Source organism: Hydra vulgaris, chromosome 10 (genome assembly GCF_038396675.1).
Source record: "Hydra vulgaris chromosome 10, alternate assembly HydraT2T_AEP".
In the NCBI taxonomy this organism is placed as follows: Eukaryota; Metazoa; Cnidaria; class Hydrozoa; order Anthoathecata; family Hydridae; genus Hydra; species Hydra vulgaris.
The window spans coordinates 5,590,089-5,616,978 of record NC_088929.1 but is presented as its reverse complement, the minus strand read 5'-3'; the positions used below and the strand labels follow the sequence as shown (position 1 = coordinate 5,616,978).

Here is a 26,890-nt window from a genome sequence, read left to right as displayed (position 1 = left end):
GCTTAGCTAAAAAGCCAACCTTGTCTTTTTCTAGCCTGGGAGTTTTAATTTAGTAAACTATTTTGTTTACTAATCTGTATGTAGAATTTTAAATAAATTATTAGAATCAAAGGCATGGCCTAAAACTATAATAAGCTATGATAAAACTAATCATAAGAAAAACGAAGTTGTAATAAAAAATGTCAGTTGCAATTCTTAGGGTTTTTTGAAAGTTGTAACTATATCTATATAGACTGGATTTAAAACTTTCAGTTGTGAATACGAAGTGGTCGTCAAATGATTAGATCCTTTGATTATATTGATAAAATAAAATCTTAAATACAACTTGTATATCTATCGTCTGATGGCAAAATGAATTTATCGCATTCCTTTTTTATTCCCTGAACTGTTTTTATGTATTTAGGATTTTGAAAGATTCTGTCTTCATCTATATTATCATCATTATCATCTTTTTCAAAGGCCAGATATAACGGCGCAGTATTTTCGTCAGTTTTAAAATCGAGATAGCAATCACCTTGAGACATAGCTCCATCAAAATACTCACGTAATGATGTAAATGTAGGACGCTGTAATGGATCCTCATTCCAGCACTGCAACATGATATCGTACCTAAAATTGAATTAGAATATTTAAAAAATATATCAACTACATATTTACTGAATCTTTATCTACTATTTTTACTGAAACAACAAAAAAAAAATCAAAATATTTTACAATGCTTCAGAGCAGTTATCAGGTTTATCCATTCGATAACCAGATTTCAAAAGAAGGATAAGCTCACGGTTGCTTATGGCAGGATAAGGGGTACTTCCTAATTAAAAATAACGCTAAGTTAAATGAAAAAGCTTATCGTAATGATTTTTTTGAAAAACTTAAATATTTTTACCTAACGTAACAATTTCAAACAAAACAATACCATACGCCCACCTAAAACAATTCAAAAGTTTATTGAGAAAATATAGAAAATTAGCATAATAACAATTCTCATCATCTTACTTTATAACAAAAAAATTTTTACAACCGCAAAAATTTATAAATGAAAAATAAATCTTTTAAATAATGCATTAAGAAAGGTTTATCAAAACAAAAAAACAAGCACAGATAAGGGGAATAAAAAAAAAATTGGTTAATTATGTAATAATTAACCAATTTTTAATTAAATAAAATAAGTATAATTTGAAAAATCAAATTAATAAAAAGATATATTGAAATAATTTACACATCGCTAAATGATGTAAACATCTGGTCAAATATGGCTTCAACAGACATCCACTTGACCGGTAAACGACGCTTTTTCTTACTCATATAGTTTAACTCATCATTAGTTTTTCTAGTCAAGCCAAAATCAGATATTTTAACTACTTTTCCAGCTCCAACCAAAATATTTCTTGCAGCCAGATCTCGATGAACCAATTTAGCACATGAAAGGTATTCCTTAAAAATCCAAAAATCATGGTGCAACAACATAATAATAACAATATAAACAAACTAACTAAATTTTTATCCTTTTAGGAAAAATCTTTTAATCTTTCTAAAAAAAACTTAAACATTTTTTTATAAAATCAAACGAATTTAATTAAAACGCTATTTTGATCCTTATGAATTTAAAATCAAAAAAGATTTAAATTCCATTTCTATATTAGACATAAGCATAAGAAGCATGCATCAAATTTTTAAAATATTCATGATAAATAAAGAATTTTTATTTATCATGAGTTATAGGTTCAACGTCATAACACTGTCAGAGACTTGGCATGATTTAGAAAGTTTACTAGAGTTGAATTCTAATTATAGTTTGTTAAATTACAAACTAATTAGCCAACCACGATGAAGCAATAAAAAAGGCGTAGGACTAGGTGTTTATGTACTTAAAAAATATCAATTTAAAACAAAAAAGTAATTAAGCGTAGCAAATTATTTTTGTGAAATTCTTTTATTGAAGTAATTAATGCAAAAAACCAAAACATTATCATTGGATGCGTGTACCAACCACCTAGTGGTAAAATTAGATCATTTCAAGATTTTATCGAAAAAAGTATTTTGAAAGTAAACAAGAGGAAAAAAAGATTATTTATACTTGGTGACACAAAATTGAACACCTTGACGAATCAGAAATTTAAACACACTAATATATCAAAAGTTTGTGAAAACAAAAATTTTATTTGACAGGTTATATAAATAAAATGCTTTGTCAGTGATAAATAAGCCATTTCGGGGAAATTGAACTTCTGCAACTGCAATAGATAGTACTTTTATTAACAATTACTTTGAAACATCATTTGAGGCAGGAATATTTAACTTTTAGTAAAAACAATCTAAATAACAAACTATATATAGAGAGTTGGAGTGACGTTTATAATTGTCAAAATTGAAATGAAGCATGTAATTTATTTTTAAACAAGTTTCAAGAGATTTTTAATGAAGCTTTTGCATAGGAAGCATTAAAAATAAAAGTCAAAAACACTTGCTAATCCAGGGATGGATAAAACATTTATAAAATGCTCTAAAATCAGAAAAATGTTATAATAAATATCTTAAAAATAAAAGCACAACTAATGAAAAAAATTATAAAAAATACAAACACTTTTATATGGATCTTTTAAAAAAGAACTAGAAAAAAATATTGCAGTAAAGAATTAACTAAATGTAAGCTTTTATGTGTAATTACATTTTTGGGAAACATTTTCCACAAGTAAGGTTCTCAATAAAGAACTGAATATGAAGTTATTTTTGGTCTAAGTTGATTTTATATATATTTAATGCTCCAAGTATACGCAGAAGAGGCTCACAAGGTACAGTTCTATCAGCTTCAAAAATTATTCTTCACGCGTGTTTTTGTTTACAGTACAACTGTTTTAATTTTGTATACAATATTGCAATAAATTAAATAACAATGAATAAAAGAGAAATAGCAACTTTTAAAAGAAATATTGTTTAAAGTGGTTTAGTCCTATATATCATTGCTAAATTTTTTGATATTTTATTTTCAATACTTTTTATATGTAAAATCCAACGTAAATGTTCACCTTAGATTACGCAAAGAAAGTTTAATGAGTTTTCTCTTTTAATGTTAGTGTTATTGATTATTAGATTAGGCAATTTGATGGGAATAGTATTTGATTTATTCACTTTGTGGAACGAAATAAATTTGGTATTATCCACATTTAGAGAAAGTTTATTACTTATAAACTACTCATTAACTTTCGACAATTGTTCGTTTGTTGCTTCAAATAGTGTATTAATATCTCTGTGGAAATAAAAAAGATTGGAGTCGTCTGCAAAAAGAATACAATTTAGTAGGTCTGTTGCTAAATTTAAATCATTAATGTACACTAGGTACAACAGTGGTCCTAAAATAGAGCCCTGGGGAACCCCACAAGTTACGGCAGTCGGGATTATTTGTTTTTGTTCATACACTATATATTGTTTCCTATCGGTCGAATAACTTTTGAACCAAAGTAAATAGTTACTTTTTACTCCATAGTGTTCAAGTATTTTTATTAGTATATTATGATTAGCTGTATCGAAAGCTTTTGACAGATCAATGAAAACTCCTAACGTAAAGTAGTTACTACTGAATGCACTTGATATTTGATTGACTAGTTCAACCACTGCATGTTTTGTTGAATATTTTTTTTGAAGCCAAATTGTTTTGAATACAACATGTTGTTTTCTGATAAGTGATTAAAAAGCCTATTGTACATTATTCTCTCAAGTAATTTTGAAAAACAAGGTAAAATAGATGTAGGCCTATAATTAGAGATATTTTAGTCATCTCCGGACTTAGATATCGGCATTATTCGTGCAATTTTTAGCTTTTCAGAGACAGTACCTGTTTTTAAATGAAGGATTAAATATGTGAAATAACGAGGGTTCTATTATATTATATACTGATTTTATTACATCAATGTTAATTTTATCAAATCCAGCACTTTTGTTAGTTTTAAGTAAAAAAAAAACTGTTTGCAATTCAATTAGTTTTATATTGTTCATCCATTACTTTAGGTTCATCCATTACTTTATCGTAATTTTTTAAATAAGATTCAAATAGTGTTGAATTCATAGGAATTTTTAATGCCAAATTCGGACCAGCATTAGTAAAAAAGCTGTTTAGTTTTTCAGCAATAATTGATTTATCATAAATTGTGTTTTTTTATTGTTGTTTTTTTGGCAGAATGTTTCTCGCATAGTTATTTTTTCCGATTATTTCTTTAATTACACTCCATATTTTTTAGCGTTTCCGGTGGCTTTACTTAATAGCTTTGCATAATAAAGCTTTTTAGAGTTCCTTTTTGTTTTTTCAAACATATTTTTATAATTTTTATATATCATTTTGTTTTTATAATTTTTTTTTCAAGTTTTGTTTAATCTTTCTTTAGTTTTCTTTTTAAAGATTTTAGTAACCTGTTACACATCCATGGAGTTAAAACAGTTTTGGTTTTTAAAATAATTTTTTTTTTAGGAAATGCAAGATCATATTGCTTGCAGAATTGATTTAAAAATAGATCATATGCGTTGTTAACGTCATGTGACTGCAATACCAGATTCCAATGAGCATTGTCTCTTAAAAGATTCTGAAATTTTTTTACCGTGTTTTCATTGATCTGTCGCCTAAATATAATGGATTGAAAAGGAATACTGTTAAATAATATATTGTTAGTAACTAAGAATGTTGGGAAATGAACCGATAAGTCAGTTTTGAGTATGCCTGTATAAAGACTGTTATTAAAATGGTTATTAGTTAATATTTTATCAAGAAGTGTTGAAGAGTTGTTAGTCACTCGCGTTGGCTTATTTATTGTCGGAATGAAATTATTTTTAAGAAGAGTATTTATAAAATTGTTAACATTATTATTGGAAGCATGGTTTATTAGGTCAATGTTTAAGTCCCCAACTAAGTAGGCACGACTTCGGGTTTTATTTTTATTTGTTAAGAATGGTTTAAGGTGAGTTTTAAATTTTTAAGCTAGTAGATGGAGGTCTATTGTGCCATTTATAACTTTTTTTATGTGGTTTTATTTATTAATTCAGTGAATAATGGCTAACAATCTATTTCATTTACACAGAGATCGTGACGTATATTATATCTAATTGAGTTGTGAGCAAAAATACGTACGCCCCCACCAACACCAAAACCACGTGGTTCGTGAACTGATGAGTAATTAACTAGTTCAAATTGGGCATATGTTTCACCACGCTTACACCAAGTTTCCGTTAGGCAAATAAGTTTGAAAACATGTTTTAATTCATCCAACAAAAACCTAAGATTATCAAAGTTTTTATTTAAACTTCAAATATATAATGTATAAAATTGAAAAACTATTTTTATTTTCTTAAAGATATTGAGAAAATTTAATAACTGTCTAGTTCAATAACTGTATAATTCAATAACTATATATCTGAAAGCCAATAGGCTTTCAGATATTTTTTGGTTATAGTTATTAAAGTCATCGACGTCACTGAGTACGATATTTTCATCTAAAAATTTAATTATAAAGTTTTCCTCCATTTTAAAGTAAAGCATATATAAATAAACGCAAAATAGTTCATAAAATAGTTATCAATAGTTAAAAGAAACATAATAAACCCTAACCCTTGCTGACACGGAATCGGGATTTCTTTCGTTTTCTTAGACACCCACTTGCATACAATCAGCTTATCATTTGATATGTATGCAAATTTTCCCAGTTGCCGCTTAATTTTAATTTTTTCTCTAAAATCTTTTCTTATTAAGTTTGTTTCGAAGCAAAAATCTTTGTTTATGTAGATATTTTCACCCTTTAATTTAGAAGAATTTTTTAAATTTTCTACCTTAACTTTATATTCTAACAGCTTAATAATAGTTGTGCGTGGTGTTTTTGCGTCTCGGCGTCCACTGCGATGCTTTCGTTCGATTCTCACATTTTCCACCCCTAGAGTCTCCTCAAAAGGTTTAATCACTTTTATTTCACTTTCAGACCACTTTTCATTTTCTTTGATGCCATCAATACTAAGGTTATTTCTTCGTGACCGATCCTTAATTTCTCTAATTTTTTTTTTAAAGTCAATAAATTCATCGCTTTTATGTATTTCGGTTTTACAAAATTTTTTTTTTCAATAGACTTAATATTATTTTTGACCTTTTTTTCGATGAGTAAAATTTAAACTTTCCTTTATATCAAATACGTCCTTTTCCAATTGTTTAATTTTTTCCATGCTGTCATTATTGTTTGTTTCAGCTTTTTGTGGTCGGTCGCTCAATACTTTTGCGTTCGCACTGATGAGTTTAAGAATATTTTGTTCTTGTTAGTTTATTAGTAATACTATATCTTTTTTGTATTTCACAAACATTTCCTTGAACATTGTTCGAATTTCGCTAATGGTTACTGCCATATTTAATAATTGATAGCAATTTGTATTTTATACTTTTAAATTTGTATTATTAAAAAAAAAAAAAGTTTTTTTGATCAAAAATAACACTACTGTTCGCTGTAAAAGTAAATGCGGAAGTCAGGGTTAGGGTTAGAGTTGAATCAATCATATATAAGCAAAAAAGTAAAAGAAAACTTTTTTTCTTCCAAAACGACAAAGAAAAAATCATTCGGGTCTAACAATATACCCAGAAAAAATTTTAAATAAAATTAGCATTAATAGCCCATTGTTCAATATGGTCAAGCATTCCTTAAATCAAGTAGAAAGTAAAAAGTAATTCCAATTTATAAAAAAAACGATCACTCCAATATTTCTAACAACAGGCTTATATCATTGCTTTCTGCATTTTTGAACTTATATGAACGAGTAATTTATAATAGCAGGCCTTGTTAAGAAGCGTTACGCAGCTCGCATTTTGCTTGCGAAAAGGCGATTTGCCTACGCGTTCAGCAGTTTTGCGCTACGCAAAAACTTATATCTTTTAGAATATTTAAATTATCTTTTGATTATTTAACGTGATTATTTAACTTATAATTATTATTATTTTACTTACTTAAATTATACTTTTGATTATTTAACGTTTTGATTAGTTAACGTGACGTTTATTCAGAAGAAATTAAGTCATTTAACCGCAATTGTAAACTAAAAGCATTTAACCGCAATTGTGAACTAATAGATTTTTTTGTTAACGAAACAGTTTGTTTCATAATTATTTTTTTTTTTTTTGTTATTTAAAATTAGTTAAAAAAAATAAAGTGTTTTAAGTTTTATCTTAAGGAATTAAATATATAAATTCCTTTTAAATATAACAACTATTTTTAGTAGTGTTCGGCAAAATCAAATATACGTCAAACCTTTAAAGATTTGAATTTGAACTGTTCTTTGAGGGGATAGATTTGAATTTGATTTGACAAATATCTGGAGGATTTGGATTTGATTTTCAAATATTCACTTTGTTCTCAATTTTTGCGTTTGAAAAAAAAACGCCAAATTTTACAGGCCCGCAAACATATATATCACTTTATTCCGGGGTCTTTGCAGTGGTTTCCGGAATGGCGGTCGCCTTTCAATAACGGAAAAAAAAAAAAAAAAAAATGAGTTTTTCATTAAAGTTTGTTAATATTAAAGAGAAAGTAAAGAGCATAGAGAAAGAAAAAAAGAAAAGAAATGTAAACAAAGTACAAGATTAAAAGAAAAAACGTAGAAAAAAATATATGTGAAAATCAAAAGAAAAAATTGCAAATACAATTTAACCACAATAAAAATGGAAAAAGTAAAACAATAACGAATCGAAAAACATTCATTGAAAGAAACAATCATTCGAAAAAAGAAAATAATTAAAAAATATAATAATGGCTTGCTTGAAAGCAAAGAATTTTTTTTTTTAATTTTATTAATTTTCTGTGCGTTTTTGTATATTGTCTTGTATGTTTGTCTATTGTTTGTATTTTCCGTCGTGTATTCAAATTCAAATTTATTTTAATATTCGTTATTCTTATTTTCATTAATTATTTTTCCTTGTTTTTCACTATAATAGTTGCTATATGTCATTGTTTACTTTTACGTTTTATCAGTTTTAACTGTTTGTAACTGTCTAACTTTGTTTATGTAGCTATTGTATTTATAAAGACAAGTGACTTATATATAATTATTATTATTGTTATCATTATTATTAATATTATTTTTATTATTTAAACCATTATTATTTTAATCATTTTCATTAGGTGTTTACTTAATATTAGTATATTTACTATTTGTAAACAACCTTGAAATGTATCTATTTCAGAAATATATATTACATTCCTAATTATGTCGGATAATCCAGAACCCGAATCTTTTTCTGTTACAAAAACCACCAAACGTTCACAATCAATTGTATGGGATCATTTCACAGTTGATGAGCATGACAAAACCAAGGCCATATGCCAGCATTGTCCAAAGCACAAGAACAAGTATGCTTACAATAAAGGTGGGACAACAAATCTAATGAACCATTTAAATTCTCAACACAAAAGCAAATTACTTGGGGACAGAGAACCAAAGCAACGACGTTTAGATGACATTATAATGACACCAATCGTTTATTCTCCAGATCTATTCAATGAATACTTAGTTAGCTGGATTGTCAAGAATGATCAATCATTTAATGAGGTAGAGTCCAGCCACTTTCGTAAACTACTCACTTTACTGAAACCAAATTTGTCAATCATGAGTGCGCGCCAATTAAAACGCCAGATAATGGACACTTACAACACCAAAAAACAATTGCTAAAGACCCTTTTTTTAAATCTTGACTCAAAGGTTTCATTCACCACTGACTGCTGGACATCACCCAACAACATTGCTTTTATGGGCATAACGGCTCATTACATTGACAAAGACTGGAACCTACATGCCAAAACTCTTGATTTCAAATCCTTGCCTGATTCCCATTCAGGTTCAAATTTATCTAATGCATTCTTGTCAGTTTTGATTGAATTCGGTCTTACAAGCAAAGGAATGGGCATTACCTTAGATAATGCTTCCAATAATAATTCATTTATGGATATTTTAAATTCCAAGTACGAAATTAAAACCACCTTTGAGCATATCCGGTGTTTTGCTCATGTGCTGAATTTGGGCGCGCAAGCAGGTTTGGATGTTTTGAAAGATGATCTTGTAAAACTTAGAACAGGAATTTAAAAAATCCGATCCAGTCCTCAATCATATTCTAGGTTCAAAGGTTTCCAGCAATCAAATTGCACCTTAAAACCAATACTTGATGTCCCTACAAGATGGAACTCAACAGCTGATATGCTTAAACGAGCAATGGAATTAAAAGTTGGTTTCATTGCGTATTTTTGAGATTTTGACTCAACTGCAAACAATCCAGACTGTTGTCTATCAATTTCAGCAGATGTTTGGAACAGGTTTGAAACAATTGTTTTGTATCTTGAACCATTCAAGGAATTTACCCAGCTCATTAGTGGTGATTCATATTCCACATTGTCTTTGGTGGTTCCTCTCTTCAATATTCTTTTGGATCACATTACTGAATGGATGACCACAAAAACCAACCCTGAAGATAATCTACACCGCTCTACAGTTGCAGCGCTCGCAAAAATTTCAAAATATTATAATTTGACTAGTGACTGCTTTACTATCTGCACTGTCCTGGACCCAAGATTTGGTATTGAATATTACAAAAATGATAAGGGCGCAAACAGCGAGTCGTATACAAAGATTATGGACACAGTCAATTGTGAATATCAAATCGATTATGCCCCAAGCAATGGTACAACTGCTACAAGCATTCAAAACGTTTCAAAATATACCCCGTTCAAATCGCGTGTTTCATCAAACCCATGTAATGAGTTTGAAAACTATTGTAATGATACAAGTAAGATAGATGGCGGCAATAATAGCAACATATTACTTTGGTGGAAATCTCGATCTGACAAATATCCAAACCTATCCAGAATGGCCAGAGATTACCTGGCCATTCCTGCTACATCTGTATCATCAGAAAGGCTCTTCTCATTAGGAAAAAATCTTATTACTGACAAAAGAAACCTTCTCTCTGCAGATACCATTCAAGCTTGCCAGTGCTTAAAGTCTTGGTTGGATTAAAAAGAATAAAAGAAGCTGTAATGTGTGAGAAATAGTAACAAATGCTGCAATATGAATAAAATTTATAGATTCAGATAACTAAAATTAATAAATGAAATAAGTTAAATAACGTTCAAATATACATCAAATCTTGGAAAGATTTGAATTTGATCTAAATTCAAAATAGGAAGATTTGAATTTGGCCATTTCAAACATTTGACGCATATTTGATCAAACTATTTGAATTTGTGCCGAACACTAATTTTTAGTCATAATAGTTTAAAAAATGCACGATTTATTTTGATGTAATTATTTTATTAATAAGATATTTTGTTTATTGTTAATTCAATAACGTAAAGTTTTAATGACGTTCATTTAGTTTATGAAAATAAATTATGATCACGAATATGTTATCGGTAACTAATAAATAACAAAAAAAAACTCTATTGTTTAAAAACATTATTAAAAAGAGTTCACAAATTAAATAAGAAAAAATTTATTTAAAAATTTAGCAGTTAATAAATTAACCAAAAACCAAATATAAAAGCATAAGAAAATAAACAAATATTTTACGTTTCATGTAAAAAAAATTTTTTTCAAAATAAAATTTAGCTCATATTTGAAAAAAATAATAAAAATGATTTTTTTAATAAGAACTTAGATTTTATTTGAAACTTTTGTTGTAGTGAGAAAAAAACGAACTGTTTGTATGATTTTTAACGCGTTAATAAAATTACTTTAATTACAATGCGGTACTTGAAAAGACGCTAGTGACGCAATATAACTTCTAACGATGCAAAATGTTGAGTTACTTAAAAATGCGTTACGCGTTTTCGCTACGCAGCGAAATCTCGTAACAATGCCTGTAATAGAATAGACCAGATTACAAAAAACTATTTTTTTTAATTTAAAACAATTTGGGTTTCAGAAAGATCATTCAACTGAACATGCGATTTTTGAATTAGTTGATCAAATAAATAATGGCTTTAATGAAAAAAAATTTACCTTGGGCTTAATTATTGACCTAAAACTTTTGACATCGCTGATCACTGCATCTTGTTAAAAAAGTTAAAGTATTATGGGGTAATTAATAAGGACTACATTTGGATTAAAAGTTACATTACTGATAGAAAACAATATGTTCAAAACAAGGATTACGGAATACTTTAAATCCCGTGTGGAGTACCACTAGGATCAATTCTAGGCCCTCTCTTATTCTTAGTTTATATAAACGACTTAAGTAATGCATCACTCAAATTAAACTCAATTTTGTTTGCAAATGATACAAATCTCTTTCTTTCTAGTCATAATATATGATGAAATTGAGTTTACCCTTATGTTAATATGCTGTCTTAAATTAATATACATCTCTTTAATTCATTTTTCTTTTTTAACTATACCAAAATTACCTGGGGTAGTACACAATATAAAACACTTAATAAAATACTTAGTGTTCAAAAACATTGCGCGTTGAAATATACGGGGGAAAACAAGAGAACACACTAAACCCTTACACTGAGAGACATGAAAATGATGTTTATGAAATAAATATAAATCAACCCTTAATTTTCATGTATAAATATACAAATAGCCTCAATCCAGCTGGTTTTATTCATAAGTTTAAAAAAAATATAATTAAAAAATAATTTCTAAGAAAAAATTAATCAAATTTCTTTAAATTGGCAAAGAAATTTATTAAATATACAGAGTTTTCAATAGCATTTTGAGGACCTAAGATATGGAACTATTTTCAAAAATAGAAAATGCTGAAAAAGATAATATGACAAAATCTTTATATTCATTTAAGTTTCAAGCAAAAAAACACATTTTTAATTTTGAGGATCAACAACTCCGATGACTTTTTTCTAAATAGTTTTACTTTTTGTTCTTTAATGGAAGTTTGTACACTTATTCTTTTAGTTGTTTATGTATTGGTTTCAATATTGTAAATCTTTAAGTATTTAAATCAAAAACTTTTCATCTACTAATATCTGCAGTTTATAAGAACTTTTTGACCATATTTATTTTTTGAAGGAGCTCTATGAAAAGATTAAGGTGGTTTTGCATTACCCATATCTTCTTTGAGTCCCGGTCTGTATTTTAAATAGTCTTATCATTTTACGTTTTTACATCATGCTCTTATATAACTTTTTTTATTAAACAACAAAATATATACTACATGAAAAAAAAAAAAAAAAGCAATTGTTCAATACCATCCCTGATGCCACCTGCCATGCAAAACAAAGCAAATCGTCAGCTGTTATCACATCATTTTCTTCTAACTGAACTTTATGCGGCATAACCCCCAAAGAAAAGTTATCCGTTGTTGTTACCTTTAAAAGTAATGAATTTATTAAATGAATAAAAAAAGCTTCAACTTTACAAATTTAATCAAAAAAATATTTTTTTTCTTAACCAAGTCAATATATCTTATATATAACATATATCTTGAATATGAATCATAAACTTTTGAAAATATGGAATAAATCAATTCTAAATACATCATCATTTTATATAATGCTCAACTTAATGCTCATTTGTACATATCTGCACAGAACTCTCAGGAGCCATTACACAAGAATTAATAGCAAGTAAGAGTCGCAACACTTTTTTTAGTAGAAATTGTGAACGGAAGCAAATATCAAACTGATGTAAAATTCAAATTATGTAATATTAAAAATTATGAAAATAGACCATTTTTTGTTTATTAAATAATTTTAAAATTCTTTTTGCTTAATATGCCATAGTGGCAAAAGTGGTTAGCTCGCTGCGCTTCTTAAGAGCATTTCGGGGTTCAAGTCCTATCGCTTGCACATTTATTTATTTATTTAATCTTTTCCAACTTTCTAACATACAAAATTAAACATTAATAATGTTCGATAGATATTATATACATACCATGAATAAAAATATTATCTACTATAACAAACAAAAGGTAAAAAAAATTTTAAAAAAGCCTAAAATTTTGAAAAATATTTAAAAAAAAAGAAATTTGTTGCGTATAGAGATTCTTCTCTTTGTATTACCGCTAAATTTAATAGTAGTGTTAATGGTAGTAGTGCCCATTTGAGCATGTTTGACACAAAACGTGCGGCCGTGGCGCAGTCGTTAGAGCGCTTGCTTTATAAGCAAGAGATCCAGGTTCGAAACGAGCCTTGGACATATTTTCGCGTCACGGTAAGAAAGGAGGCGTGAACTTTCTGGGTAAATGCACATCCGCGGTGCTCTGTGACAAAACCGTTAGGTCTTCTTGAGACACCTAAATAACAGTAAGAAAAAAAAAAAAAAAAAACGCTACGCAGCCATTGCAAGCGAGTTAATGACGAGAAAGAGTCTCAGCACTTTTTCAATAAGCCATATGTTCCAAAGAACGCCTTTTGCGTTCTCGCTACTTGGTTACAAACATTATTGATGAGCTCAAAAAAAGTAAGAATAATGATTCTAATAACAAATAACTGATTTCTCAAGATTGTATGCATATTTTTGTTTTTTATTTTTAACCTTAGAAAATTAATTTAAGCTTATGATTTGAAATCTAAAAGTTATTTAGACTTCTCATTAACCTTGTTTTATATTCTTTATTTATCTACACTTATAATTATAAGTTAAAAGTACTAAAGACGCTGCATAATTATAGGTAAAAATGCACTGTATAATTAGAAGTAAAAATTACTAACGAACATGCTATACAGCTAAATTTAATTAAAGTAAAACACAAGAACTCAATAGAAATGTATTTTCATGTTCTTTGTGTCAATATATTTTCAAAGCAGCAAGGTATTTTATTGGTTTCCGTAAATATTAACTCATAGTTTTACCAAAACTATGATTACAAATTTTTCAAAATGTGAAAAAATAAAATTACGATCAGTATATGCTTTATTTATTCTATTTTAAAATGCTTATAAAGATGTTAAAAAATTTAATTTTTTTACCTACATAAATGTTTGTCCCATCAAAACACCGGGATAAATTTATCAAAACAAGGGGATAAGTTTGTTGCGCACATGTCAGGATAGAGATTCTAAAATTATTAATATGCTCAAGTAATTAGTCCTTATAAGCTGAAGAAAGTTTAAAAATAACTTATTTCACAAACTTAATATAAAAAAAATTTAATAAACAGTCTGCTACCCTAAAAGATGCTGCTGTAGAGGTAAAAATAAAAAAAAATAAAAGCTTTTTAGCTAAGCTTAAACCACAGTCTATCAAAAATATGCATGCTATACCTATTGCAATTAATTAACTTTTTCATGCAGATTCTCTTTTCATTTATATAAATAAGCGAAGCTTTGTTACATAGCATTTAAAAAAGCATAAGATAACATTAAAACAAATACGTTAAATGCAAATCACAAAAATCCACTTATGTATCGTTTTATAACAGGCGGATGTCTTAAATTCCCCGAAACGACACTGATTACAGCGCGGTAAAACACTTATAACCCACGACACTGATAAGCGTTTAAGAGAAAAAAAAACCTAATTATAAATCTCTGATAAGCTCTACGCGTGCAGAAAAGGTGCGCGTGTTATTTTTTTTTTATTTTAAAGTAATTTTTCAGAATGAATAATTTTATTAAAAAATATTTAAGTAAATAAGTGAAAATTGCGTAAAAATACAGGTCTATTTACAATAAACTTTTCTATACTTTTTCCTAATATATATATATATATATATATATATATATATATATATATATATATATATATATATATATATATATATATATATATATATATATATACATATATATAAAATTTTTACTTATCTGCTCCACATATATACATAGTCTATATATATATTTTTATACATGAATATATATATAGATCAGGGCCGTACCAAGGTCGGGGCCGGCCGGGCCGCGGCCTGAGACGTCAAAATTGAGAGGGTGCAAATTTTAATAAATTAAAAAAACAATAATCAGTTTATGAAACAAATTTTCACGGTGTTGCTGCTGTTGATAAGAAAATTAATTAAAATTCCACCTCTTGACACAAATTCCTAAATATTAAAGCTCATTTACTGAACAAAAGAGCGTCCTTTAACACTAACATACCTTTGATAACTTTTGAACATTATGATTCCTTTATGAATCGAACCAAAAAATTATCTGGTGCTGAATTTAAGAAGAAAAAAACACTGCGCCAAGAAAGTGACGAGAAACTATAAAACTGTTTCAAAAAGTTGTTGGTAACAAACTCAGTGGAAAAACAAATTATTTCAGAGGATATTTGTATTGAAGTTAATGACAATTCAACAGATCCTATAATTGACTTAAGTTCAGATCATCATTTGGAATTAGTTGAAGAGGAGATTTTCATCAGCCAAAGTTAAGAAGAATTTTGCACAACTGATTCAGAACCAACAAGGGAAAATGGAAATGCCCAGCTTTCAGGCCCAGCTGAAATGGACGAGGATGAACTTCATTCAGAAATCTCAGAAATTCCAGTGGCCTCGAAAGAAAATTTTTAACACAGGGATCCAGCAACATAGCGTAAAATAACGGACAAAACAAGATGCTTTTTGATTGAGTATGGGCCAGAGCAAGACAGAAGAGAATTTTGAACACGCTGTGTAATTTTGAAAACAGAATGCGACACTTCAGCTCAAAATGGTATGAACAAATTTATTCCAATGGTGAAAAATTTTTTCGCACTTGGCTGCAGTACAGCAACAAAAAAGATTCTTTATTTTGTTTTTGCTGTTTGTTATTTTCAACAACAATAACCAAAAATTTTTCAGAAATTTACAAAGGGTTTTGTGACTGGAAAAAACTAAACCCAAGAATTCCTGACCATGAAAACCAAAGATGCTATTCTGATTGGAAAACTCTTGAAAAAAACCTCAAGGAAGGAAAGACCCTGGATTCTGATCTGCAGAGAGTTATCAGTGGAGAGATGAAAAAGTGGAGAGACATCTTGAAAGTGATTGTTGATGCAATTTTGTTCTGTGCCAAGAACAATCTTGCCCTTCGGGGAACAACAGAAGACATCGGTCAACAAAACAGTGGCATTTTTCTGAACTTAATTGAGTTGATTAGCCATTATTATCCATTAGTGGCTGAACACATTGTGTCCGTTAAAGCAAAAAAAAACCACAACATCCTACTTTTCTCCTTGAATTCAAAATGAGCTGATTGAGTTACTTGGGCAGAAAGTCAGGAACAAAATTTTGTCAAACATCAAAGAAGCTAAATACTACTCTATTCTGTTTGACTGCACTCCAGATGCCTCCCACAAAGAGCAGATGACTCAGATCATCAGGTATGTCCACATCAGTGATGAAACCTGCACAATTAAGGAAAGCTTTGTGGACTTTATTGAATCTCAGCAAAAAACCAAAAAAGGTCTTGCAACAGAGATAACTGAAAAATTGGAGAAGGATGGTTTAACCATTTCCGATTGCCGGGGCCAAAGCTATGATAATGGAGCCAATATGTCTGGAAAATACAATAGCGTCAAAGTTCGCATCCATTCTCTTGATGAATCAGCAAGATTTGTTCCATGCGCAGCTTACACTTTAAATCTTGTTGGTGTTCATACTGCTGAGGTTTCCCCACTCATGATTACGTTTTTTGGAAAGGTTCAAGCCATCTTTAACTTTTTTTCAAGCTTCACGTCAAGATGGAAAAAACTGATGAAAACGTTGGCCATCTCATTAAAGGGAAACAGTGACACAAGATGGTCTGCCAAAAAAGAAGCAGTCGCACCATTGCACAGACAAATCAAAGACGTTCTTCAAGTTTTGGAATCCATTATCCACAATCCCATGACAAATGCTGTCACAGTTAGCAGTGCAAAAGAACTTCTCATTCAAATTGATTTCAGTTTTTTGTGTTTGTTGGATTTCTGGTGTCAAATTCTTTCTCTAATTGACCGGGAAAACAAACTGCTTCAGTCAAAAACCATTTCAATTGACATTGCCGCAAAAAAAAAAAGAAAGGATTGAAGGCTTCCATTCAGAATCTTCGAGATGTTGAGGTGGACAACATTATCAAAGATGCCAAAGAAAAAGCTAACCAGAGTGGAATTGATGGTTGCTTTCCAATAAAGAGGAAGTGCAAAGTGAAGCGGATAACACTTTATGAAGCTGAAGGTGACTCTCACCTTCTCACAGCAAAAACAGAATTCGGATCTCAGTGCAACCTTGTGTTTGACAGCATTGTTACACAAATTGAGTGGCAGTTTGAGGCTATGTCTGCTGTATCCTCTGATTTTGACTTCCTCAGTGGGTATTCACTCTCTAGAAGTTCAGTGGATGAACTCAAGAAAAAAGCTGCAAATTTATCTCAAATTTACAAGGCAAATTTAGATTCTCCGATTTCCAGTCAGAAATGGCAAGCTTTAAATATCAAGCTGCCGCAATGATGGACAACTTTGAAAATCTATCCCGATCGATATTTTGCAGCTCATTTATAAATATTCTTTGAGTGATGCTTATCCCAACACGGCAATTGCTATTCGTATCTTCCTCACCATACCAGTCACAGTTGCTACGTGTGAGAGAAGTTTCAGTAAACTTAAGCTCATAAAAAACTATATGAGGTCAACAATGGGCCAAGAACGTTTGTCTAGTTTGGCTATAATTTCAATTGAAAATGAAGTGGCAAACAACATTGATTTTATATATATATTAGAAAAATTAATTGAAATTTTGATTCAACACTGAAATTTTATTGTTTGTAAATATTAGGTTACCGCCACGAAAACAAATTTGTTTTCTGCAACCTTAACGTCATCTATGTTAACACTCTTTTGTAATTTTCAATATAATCTTTTGTCGTTACTGATGTTTGAAACGTCCGATGATCATATAAAACGTGAAACTCCCATTAATATTTCAATATTAAAGAATTATGTTAACATTATTTTGATACATTTGCTCTAATTTTGTATTGAGCACTGTCTACCATTTTATATTGCGCACCGCCTAAATTAAATTTATAATTACACCGTTATCTTATATCGTACGGCTCTAATCTTCTATCATCATTATTATTATTATATATACATATTTATTTTATTTTTTTTTTTCTAAAACGCGCGATTAGCATAGATTCTGATAATATCAACCTAGGTGACCCAAGAACTCCACTTATATGGGTTATTATCGTACACATCAGAGTACCCTGTGATGCAAATACTGAAATCTTTTAATTTTGTTCGTGGAAAATAATTTAGTTTAAATGGTCAAAGTGAAAATTTGGCATTATAGTTCTTTAATCAAAACACCCGTAGAGTAGAAAGCACTACATATAATTTGATTAAAATTTGGCGCCAGTGTAAGCATATGGCCGCACCAAACTCAAGATAAAATTTTAGTAGGATTGATTAACAGGGTAAAAATTATGGCAGATTTAGTATATATTTTGTTTTTTTTTTGCTATTCATACCTCAAAATCTTCCCAATTTTTGTGATATTCAGTCATTTTTTCAAAACTATGGTTACATGTGAGTTCTACTATGTAATATAAACAATTTTTGTTATAACTATTTTATTGCTACCATTTTATAAACCAAACTTATAAAAATAGCATGGTTTGACTTTCTTTATGCATTGCGTAAAAATATCAGAATTTTCTAAGGTATAAACTACAATCAAAATGTATAAAAATGTTACAAAATGGTTGAAAAGCTTTTATAAAGATACCTATATAAAAATTAGAATATAAAAGTTTAGATAACAGAAGTAAAATAATTGACAAATAATAAGGTTGGAGGGGCCAGCTTAAATGGGAAAATAATAAGGTTGGAGGGCCAGTTTAAATGGGAAAATAATAAGGTTGGAGGGCCAGCTTAAATGGGAAAATAATAAGGTTGGAGGGCCAGTTTAAATGGGAAAATAATAAGGTTGGAGGGCCAGCTTAAATGGGAAAATATTAGGGTTGGAGGGGCCAGTTTAAATAGGAAAATAATAAGGTTGGAGGGGCCAGCTTAATTGTGAAAATAATAAGGTTGGAGGGGCCAGCTTAATTGTGAAAATAATAAGGTTGGAGGGCCAGTTTAAATGGGAAAATAATAAGGTTGGAGGGGCCAGTTTAAATCGGAAAATAATAAGGTTGGAGGGGCCAGCTTAATTGTGAAAATAATAAGGTTGGAGGGGCCAGCTTAATTGTGAAAATAATAAGGTTGGAGGGGCCAGCCTAAATGGAAAAATAATAATGTTGGAGGGCCAGTTTAAATGGGAAAATAATAAGGTTGGAGGGCCAGCTTAAATGGGAAAATAATAAGGTTGGAGGGGCCAGCTTAATTGTGAAAATAATAAGGTTGGAGGGGCCAGTTTAAATGGGAAAATAGTTCTTTGAAGAGCAGTAAAAATCTATTGTAGGAATGTGTCGTCATATAAAATCTAAGTTGTCAATAAGTATGACAAATGTCGTTAATTTAAATAATTATTTTCTTTGAAGAAAGGAATTATGTAAGAATTTTTTCCTTGTATATTAAGTAGTTATATCTTACGTTATCGGATTGTTATCCAATATAAATTCAGGTTAAATTTTGTAAAGTGGATAGTTTAAATTAATGAAGTTGGATTTTGTGAATTGCCGCAATGCCAAGTCAAGCAAAGGCTCACGATGAAACTCAGCTTACTGCTTTTCAAGCAGATTGAATATGTCAATTGTTCGAGACAAAGATCAATATCAGTGATTTTGAGGACTCGAAAATCACTCATATTGATCTTTGCAATTTGTTTAGAATATATTTGTGCCCAAAACAAGTGGCAAAAGAAGCTATTCTCCGGCCTTTGTTTATTTGAAATCAATACAAATGAGACGTGAAACTATAGGCACGATGTGTTATTGGCTAATCTGCCAAATTGGTTATTCAAAGCTGCAAGAAAAACATCCTTTTGAAGAGCAAACCATCATTGAGAAAAAACCTAATGTACGTTGCAGCACATGCTTCTAACCTTTATAAAAATGTTTACCCCACCAATGCTCTCAAATAAAGTTTAGAGAAAACCTTTAATATTTAGCTGCAAAAGATGCCAGAGCAGCCAAACTAATTGCACCTCGAGTTATTTCTAATAAAGAGTTATCCCCTGAAGGAATTATTCGGCTTGCTGAAGCATCTGGCAAACCTCATCCTACAATTACCCCAGGTAAGTATTTATATTTAGATAATTTATACATATGTATTCAAAGAAAAGTTATTAAAAAAAGGACAAGATAGGTTTCGGGAAGTATATTATAAACAAGTTTCAAATCTTTTTAAAAACGAATATTTTAAAGTTTTAAATTTTTGAAAAATTTTTTGAAAATTTTTTAATATAAAGATAAAATATGTATATTTTGGTTTAAGGTCAAAGTTGTACCTAGCCACTATCAAGCACTCCGAAATTGATCACTCTAGCTCTTGTATATGTACAATTAAATACGGACTATCAAACCACAGATTAGAGAAACTAGTCAGAACTGTAGACCAAAAATCAATCAGCAAGATGGTAGAGCCAAATATTTACTAAAAATTTTTAAGAGCAAGTCAACACTTAAGTAATTTCTTTATCGAAAAATTAAAGGTGGAAAAGGAGTATTTAGTACAGTTCGGATTAGTGCAAACAGAAATGATATATCAAGTCTTGTAAATCATGTTATTGAATCTCGCATACTTTAGGGTAGATTTTAGTTAAGCTTGGAATTGATGATGGTAAATGAAATGTAGCCTCGAGTCTTTTCAGCAATCTAGCGGGGTTGTTGCTCAAGCAAAGTTTTTTGGGAATGTCATATGAAACCCAATCATCAGTGGGCCTGACAATGTTCTAATTTTGGAAATAACCCCAACAATGGAATTACATCTTCTTATATGAGTTGTCAATCAGGACTCTGGAGCAGCTCCGGAGTTGGAGCCATTGTTTTTACTGAAAGTTGAGGCGGAGCTGGAGCTGAAATATTAGAACTTTAAAAGGAGGATCTAGCTCCAAGCTAGATCTTCTCTTAGATAATTCGGAAGATCAAAGTATAAGTATTATTTTATATAAGGGATTTTTAAGTATTATAGATTAATTTTTTGTATGAAATTTTTTTTAATCAAACTGTAATTAATAATGCCATTTAAAGTTTATGATTTCTAAATTGACCATTTTATATTTTGATATTGATATTATATGTATAGGTTGAGTGTTAATTATTTGATGTTCACCTTAAGGCACTTAAAAATTTAACATTTTATGAGTTATACTTAAGCTGATGTTTATAAAGTTGTTTTTGCATACATTCAAAAAAGTGCTAGCATTTTTTTTTAAACCAATTTTAATCAAATTTTTTTTTTTAATGTGTCATTTAGTTTATGTTGCTGCATACGATACTTTGAAAGTTTCTTTAAAACGTTAGAGACAATCACATTTTTAAATAAAAATTCAGATGATAAAAGTTTAATAAATGAAGCTATACAAGATACGGAAAATGAGGAGCATTTATGACAGGATAAGAACAAGAAAGAAAGTGTAGCCAATTTGTTAAAAAAAACTTTGCCTTAGTTCTCCAAGAAGGATGTAAACATACAATATTGAGGTGATATGCTGCGATGTTCATAATTTGCCGCTAGCTAACTGTGATACTTTAAAAGAAACATAAACTACTCAATATTTGGCAATGTTCCGGTGAAGAAACTAAAAAATTCATAATATATTTTGTGCCTCAGTTTATGTTAACGCTGGTTGTAAAATATTGCGTTATAAAATATTGTGTGAAGAGAATCAGATAATAAGCAAAACAAGTCTTAAAAGTAATAGCAGAAAATTACTTGGGAAAGAGATGCCAAAAATGTAAAACTAAGTCAAGAAATAAGAAAAAAACAAGCTAGATAAAAAAAAATTGAGAAGTGTAACAAAAATTAATTTTATAAATAAAAATACTTTGATTACAAACTTCATGGATGACTGTCACGACCAAATGAAAAGGAGCGTTTAAAAGTTAAACCAGCATTTGAGGGAATTGAGGAATACCCAAAAAAGATGCAGAAGTGTGCAGAGTAGTCACTTTTGTGGCTTTCTCACAAGCAAGTCTAGAGAGGCTATTTTCTCCACTTAGGTTTGTATAAAGCAACTATGATATAACCACCAAAATCTGATACTTTATAAAATATTTTATTATTTTGTTTTTTTTTTGGCTGGACCTGCTTCAGAGCTGGAGCTAGAGCTAAAAATTTTAATGAAGCCAGAGCCTGGAGCTGGGGCCAATTATTTGACCTCGACTCCAAAGTTCTGTTGTCAATTATCTTTTCAAGATACTTAAAACTTTTTAGATAAAAGCTGTTAAATGGCCAACTGCCCTTAAAACTTAACTGAACCCGTATCATGGGGTTCAGTTAATTTTATTTCAAGGGAAATGGATGCAGGATTATTCCTAATGTGGATGTGATCCAGCAACTTGCTGATACAAACTCGGTTTCCGACATTCTTCATATAGTTGAACCATTCAAAAGTTTCAACTTAGTTGTAAAAGCTTGTTTTAGATTTATTCTTCAGTCGTATTTTGCTGAAATAATTAAAAATTTCAAAATTTATTATATAGTGAAAACTGGTGAAAGCATAACACCCAAAATTCACACGGTCTTCTACCACATAAAAGATTTCATAAGTCCCAAATAATCCCGCTTGGAACCCTATAGTGAACAAACTATGGAAACTGCTCATCAAGTCTTTTATAAATAATAGCCAAGGTAAAAACGAAACAATAATCATCCAGAGTACAAAGAAAAACTGTTACATTGCATAACTGATCTGATCAGTAAGCATTTTTTTTTTTTTTTTTTTTTTTTTTTTTTAAACATCTTCGCTTCCAACAAGGCTGCAAGCAGCCACTAATTAAAGTTGGAAGTTACTGTAAGAGAAAAGATGAAGATTGTAGAGCAAGATAACGATTGACGGACGATTTAAAAGATTGCAAATTATATGAATCAGGAAAGCAAGATGAAGGAAGCGAATTCCAAAGAGCTGATGTTCGAGGAAAAAAACTAGACGAATAAGCGTTTTTGGAGCACTTAGGAACAGTCACAGAAAAAGGATGACACTTAATTGAATGACGAGTAACACGAGAATGAATTTTAGTAGATGGCACAAGAGACGTTAGCTCTTTCGAGCAGTGCCCATTATAGTATTTGTAGAAAAGAGAAAGAGAAGCAACATTACGACGATGTGATAATGGTTGAAGGTTGGCCGCAAGAGCAGGTCCAACTATGTTTACAATGCGTTTTTGCACCTTGTCTAAAAGAGAAAGGGCATCATTAGAAGATCCGCCCCAGATATGGCAACAGTATTCCATACAAGGCCGGATTTGAGATTTATAGAGGTAGAGAATAGAATCCAGAGTAAGAAAGTGGCGAGCTCGATAAAGAGATGCAACCTTAGCAGATGCTAATTTTGCAACCGATTTGATATATGGTTTCCAAGAAAGATTGGAAGTAAGAGTTAATCCTAGAAGATGAAGAGTAGGTGACTCATCGAGTACATCACCGTTCATAAATATAGGAAGATCTAAATTATTGCGATAACGATTGGCTGAAAAAAATTGAGTTTTATCTGAATTAAAGTTCACCAGCCACTGTGAGCCCCATGCTGTAGCAGAAGTGAGATCCTTTTCAAGCTCAAATGCCCCCTCCAGGCAATCAGAGGGTGTTGGTTTCTTATCACGACAAGTATAAATGGTAGTATCATCAGCAAACAATGCCACCTTAGATGTGAGAATATCTGGAAGATCGTTAATGTAAATTAAAAAGAGTATAGGGCCAAGGATAGAACCTTGAGGAACCCCTGAAGTTACAGAATAAGAGGAAGAGTGTTGTCCATCGAGGACAACTTTTATGCTACGATTGGAAAGGAAGGATTCAATGATCTTAAAGATGTTGCCGGATACACCATAAGAAGAAAGCTTATGGAGAAGACCAGCATGCCAAACTTTATCAAACGCTTTTGAAATGTCAAGAGCGATGGCCTTAACCTCTCCACCTTCATCTAATGCACGATAAAACCTGTCAGTTATTACTGTTAGCAAATCAGCTGTAGAACGAGAAGATCGAAATCCATATTGATGGTCAGAAAGTAAGTTATTAGATTCAAGATGAGAAATTAAGTGTTTGTTAATTAAAGATTCAAAAACCTTGCTTATGATAGGAAGAAGACTTATGGGACGGTAGTTAGACGAATCAGATCGCTCCCCAGAATTTTTGAAGATAGGGATAACAGATGCAGCTTTCCAGCAGGCTGGAAAACAAGACTCTGATAAGCACTTGTTGAATAGTTTTGAGAGTATAGACGACAGCTCTGGAGAACACTTCTGCAAGACAATAACAGGTATGTTGTCTGGGCCACAAGCTGTAGAAGAGTCTAGACAGGAAATCACTTTAGATACAGATTCTGAAGTGATATGAATGTCAAGCAATGAATCAACCTGTTTGTTGGCAATATCAGGTAGAACGCAATTAGTGGAATCAAGAGATGATATTGATGAAAAGTTTTTAGCAAACAGTTCGGCTTTGTCTTTAGGTGAGGTGACAAAGTCTGAACCATACAAGAGAGGTGGAATTATAGATTTGCCCTTATTATTGATATTATTAAAGATTCTCCAGAAGTCACGAGAGCCTAATTTTTGAGATGAGATACGAGATTTCATGACCTGAGAATAGCGGGTTTTGGCGTTAGACAAAACCTTTTTACAGTTGTTTCTAGCAGTAATAAACAGACGTCTGTTTTCTGGAGAATTGTTTTGCTGATAAATATGGAAGTAACGGTTTCGATTGGCAATCGCAGCAGCACAGTGTGAGGAAAACCATGGAGGAGAGTGAGGCTTGACCTGGAATCGTCGAGAGGGAATAAAAGATTCCATGCCAGCCTGAATCCACGAAGTTATATAAGAAGCACATTTGTCGACAGGAAGTTGAAAGATTTCTACCCAAGGGCCATCACAAAGAAAATCACGGAAAGAATCCCAGTCAGCTTTACTGTAGTTGTAAGAGGTTCGATAGTAGGGGTATTCAGGTGATGAAGAAGAATGAGATATTAGTTTTAAAGAGATCAAACTGTGATCAGAAGCACCTAAGGGTGAATGTGGAGAAACTGAGCACTGACTAGGATCAGAAACAAGACATAAGTCGAGTAGAGAAGGTAAATGATTAGGGTTGTCAGGAAAGCGAGTTGGAAAGTTGACTATTTGAGTTAGGGATTGAGAAAGGCAAAAGTTGTGGGCTTTAATGCCTGCAGAGTCACTGACACTAGAGCCAAGCCATTCAGAGTGGTGAGCATTAAAGTCACCGACAACAACTATATTAGCTGATGGATAAAGAGAGAGGGCTTGGTCAATATGATCAGAAATAACATCAAAAAGTGTACAGTCTTGAGATGAAGGAGATCGATATAGAACAAAGAGAAAGGTAATAGAGTGAAGTGGTGCTAAACGAAAGCACATGAAAGAATAGTCTGTGGATTCAAACCTAGTTTCACGACAAACAGGTGAATTCTTACGAATGTAAATGCCCAGGCCAAGCATGTGACTATTGGAGTCTTTGCGAATCAGAGGAAGATAACCATCAAGACTAAGATCACAAGATGAGACAGCCGAACTCAAATTAGTCTCACAAAGAGCAAGTAGGTCTGGTGAACTTTGCAAGAGATAAGACTCAACAGAAGAAAAGTTACTTCGAAGACCACGAATATTAGTGAATGATAGGTTTAGAGAACTTGGTGATGATGATGGTTTTTTGTGTTTTATAGTTTTTGGTACTTTATTCATTTTTAAATTAGATTGAAGAACTTGACTCAAAGCATAGATAGTACTCAGAACACCGTTTAATAGCCCAAGCAATTGCCTCATTACTACTAATAAACCCTAAGCCGTAACAAAGGGCTCCAAATGTGGCCTCCGCAATGCACACCAAAAGTACAAACAGGGACACCATCCATGCGCAACATGGCACTGTTAATACTTTGATATTTTTCAGCTGTTGATGGAATCAGCCTCTCTGAGAGCTACCACAGAGTTCGGGAAACCTGACTACCAGCCGGCCTCAGAACCATAAAACTGAGTTTTAGAGCTGTACCCTCATAAGGAGATAATAGAATGAGTTGCCTAGTCATAAAAACAGTGACACAAGCAAACCCATGCATTGAGTCAAGAAGATCCAGCATTCAACATCCTAAACTGGAAACAATGTATTAAAAATACATCTGCGCCAGCCTAATAGATGAAGAAGGGGTGCGAGGCTGGTCAACAGATAGAATCTGTTTACCCCTTAAGTCTTTGCCTAGGAGGCTTCTACAAGACAGTAGCTGGGTGCATTTAACATCTGCCCAAGATGAGTATTTTTATCGAGACACCATCTCTAGCCTTTACTCAACCAAGAACCCCAAGGCAGGAGGTGTTTTAAATCGGAGTTGGCATCTCCTAGCCTTTGCCTAAAAAGGCGTATCCTACAAGGCAGCAGGACATGAAGCAGATTGTACTGGGTTACATGTTACCAGTAGCAGGATAACCTGATCTGAAGAATTTCTAAAGAACTACTACCATTGTTCAATTTATTAGATTAATGATAAATTAGCAATTTTAAATAAATTACTTGTGGAGAAAATCAAAGACAATGACTTACAGTTTAATCAGATGCTATGTGATGGTAATATAACATACAAATTGGGTTTATATAGTTTATTACTTTCCACTTAATTTTGAAATTTAATGTATTTAGGAAGGTCTAAAGGATCAATAAACAACATGATATACCACCTGATTTTTTTCCAGGTTTTTGCACTTTTCTTAGCACTTTTTTTTTTTTTTTTGCATTTTGGCAATATTTTATACTTTAGGATATGTCAAGATATTTATCCTATGCACAAAGCAATTCAAACTGCGCTTCGAATAGCAAATCAATATTTTTATCTATAAAATGAAAATGTACCAAC

General features: G+C 31.0%; 1 protein-coding gene across 5 annotated transcripts in view; it reads right to left on the bottom strand.

The window, feature by feature from the left end:
* Positions 1–277: 277 nt before the first annotated feature.
* Positions 278–26,890, bottom strand: part of LOC136085753 (uncharacterized) — a 207,903-nt gene continuing 181,290 nt past the window's right edge. For all 5 annotated transcript variants that reach the window (XM_065807143.1, XM_065807146.1, XM_065807145.1 and 2 more), the window contains 5 exons: positions 12,213–12,332; positions 1,220–1,434; positions 887–927; positions 715–811; positions 278–609 (listed from right to left, as the gene is read on the bottom strand). In XM_065807143.1, coding sequence (XP_065663215.1) covers positions 315–609; positions 715–811; positions 887–927; positions 1,220–1,434; positions 12,213–12,332 — 768 coding nt within the window. In that variant the 3' untranslated portion in view covers positions 278–314. The remainder of the gene's footprint in view (positions 610–714; positions 812–886; positions 928–1,219; positions 1,435–12,212; positions 12,333–26,890) is intronic.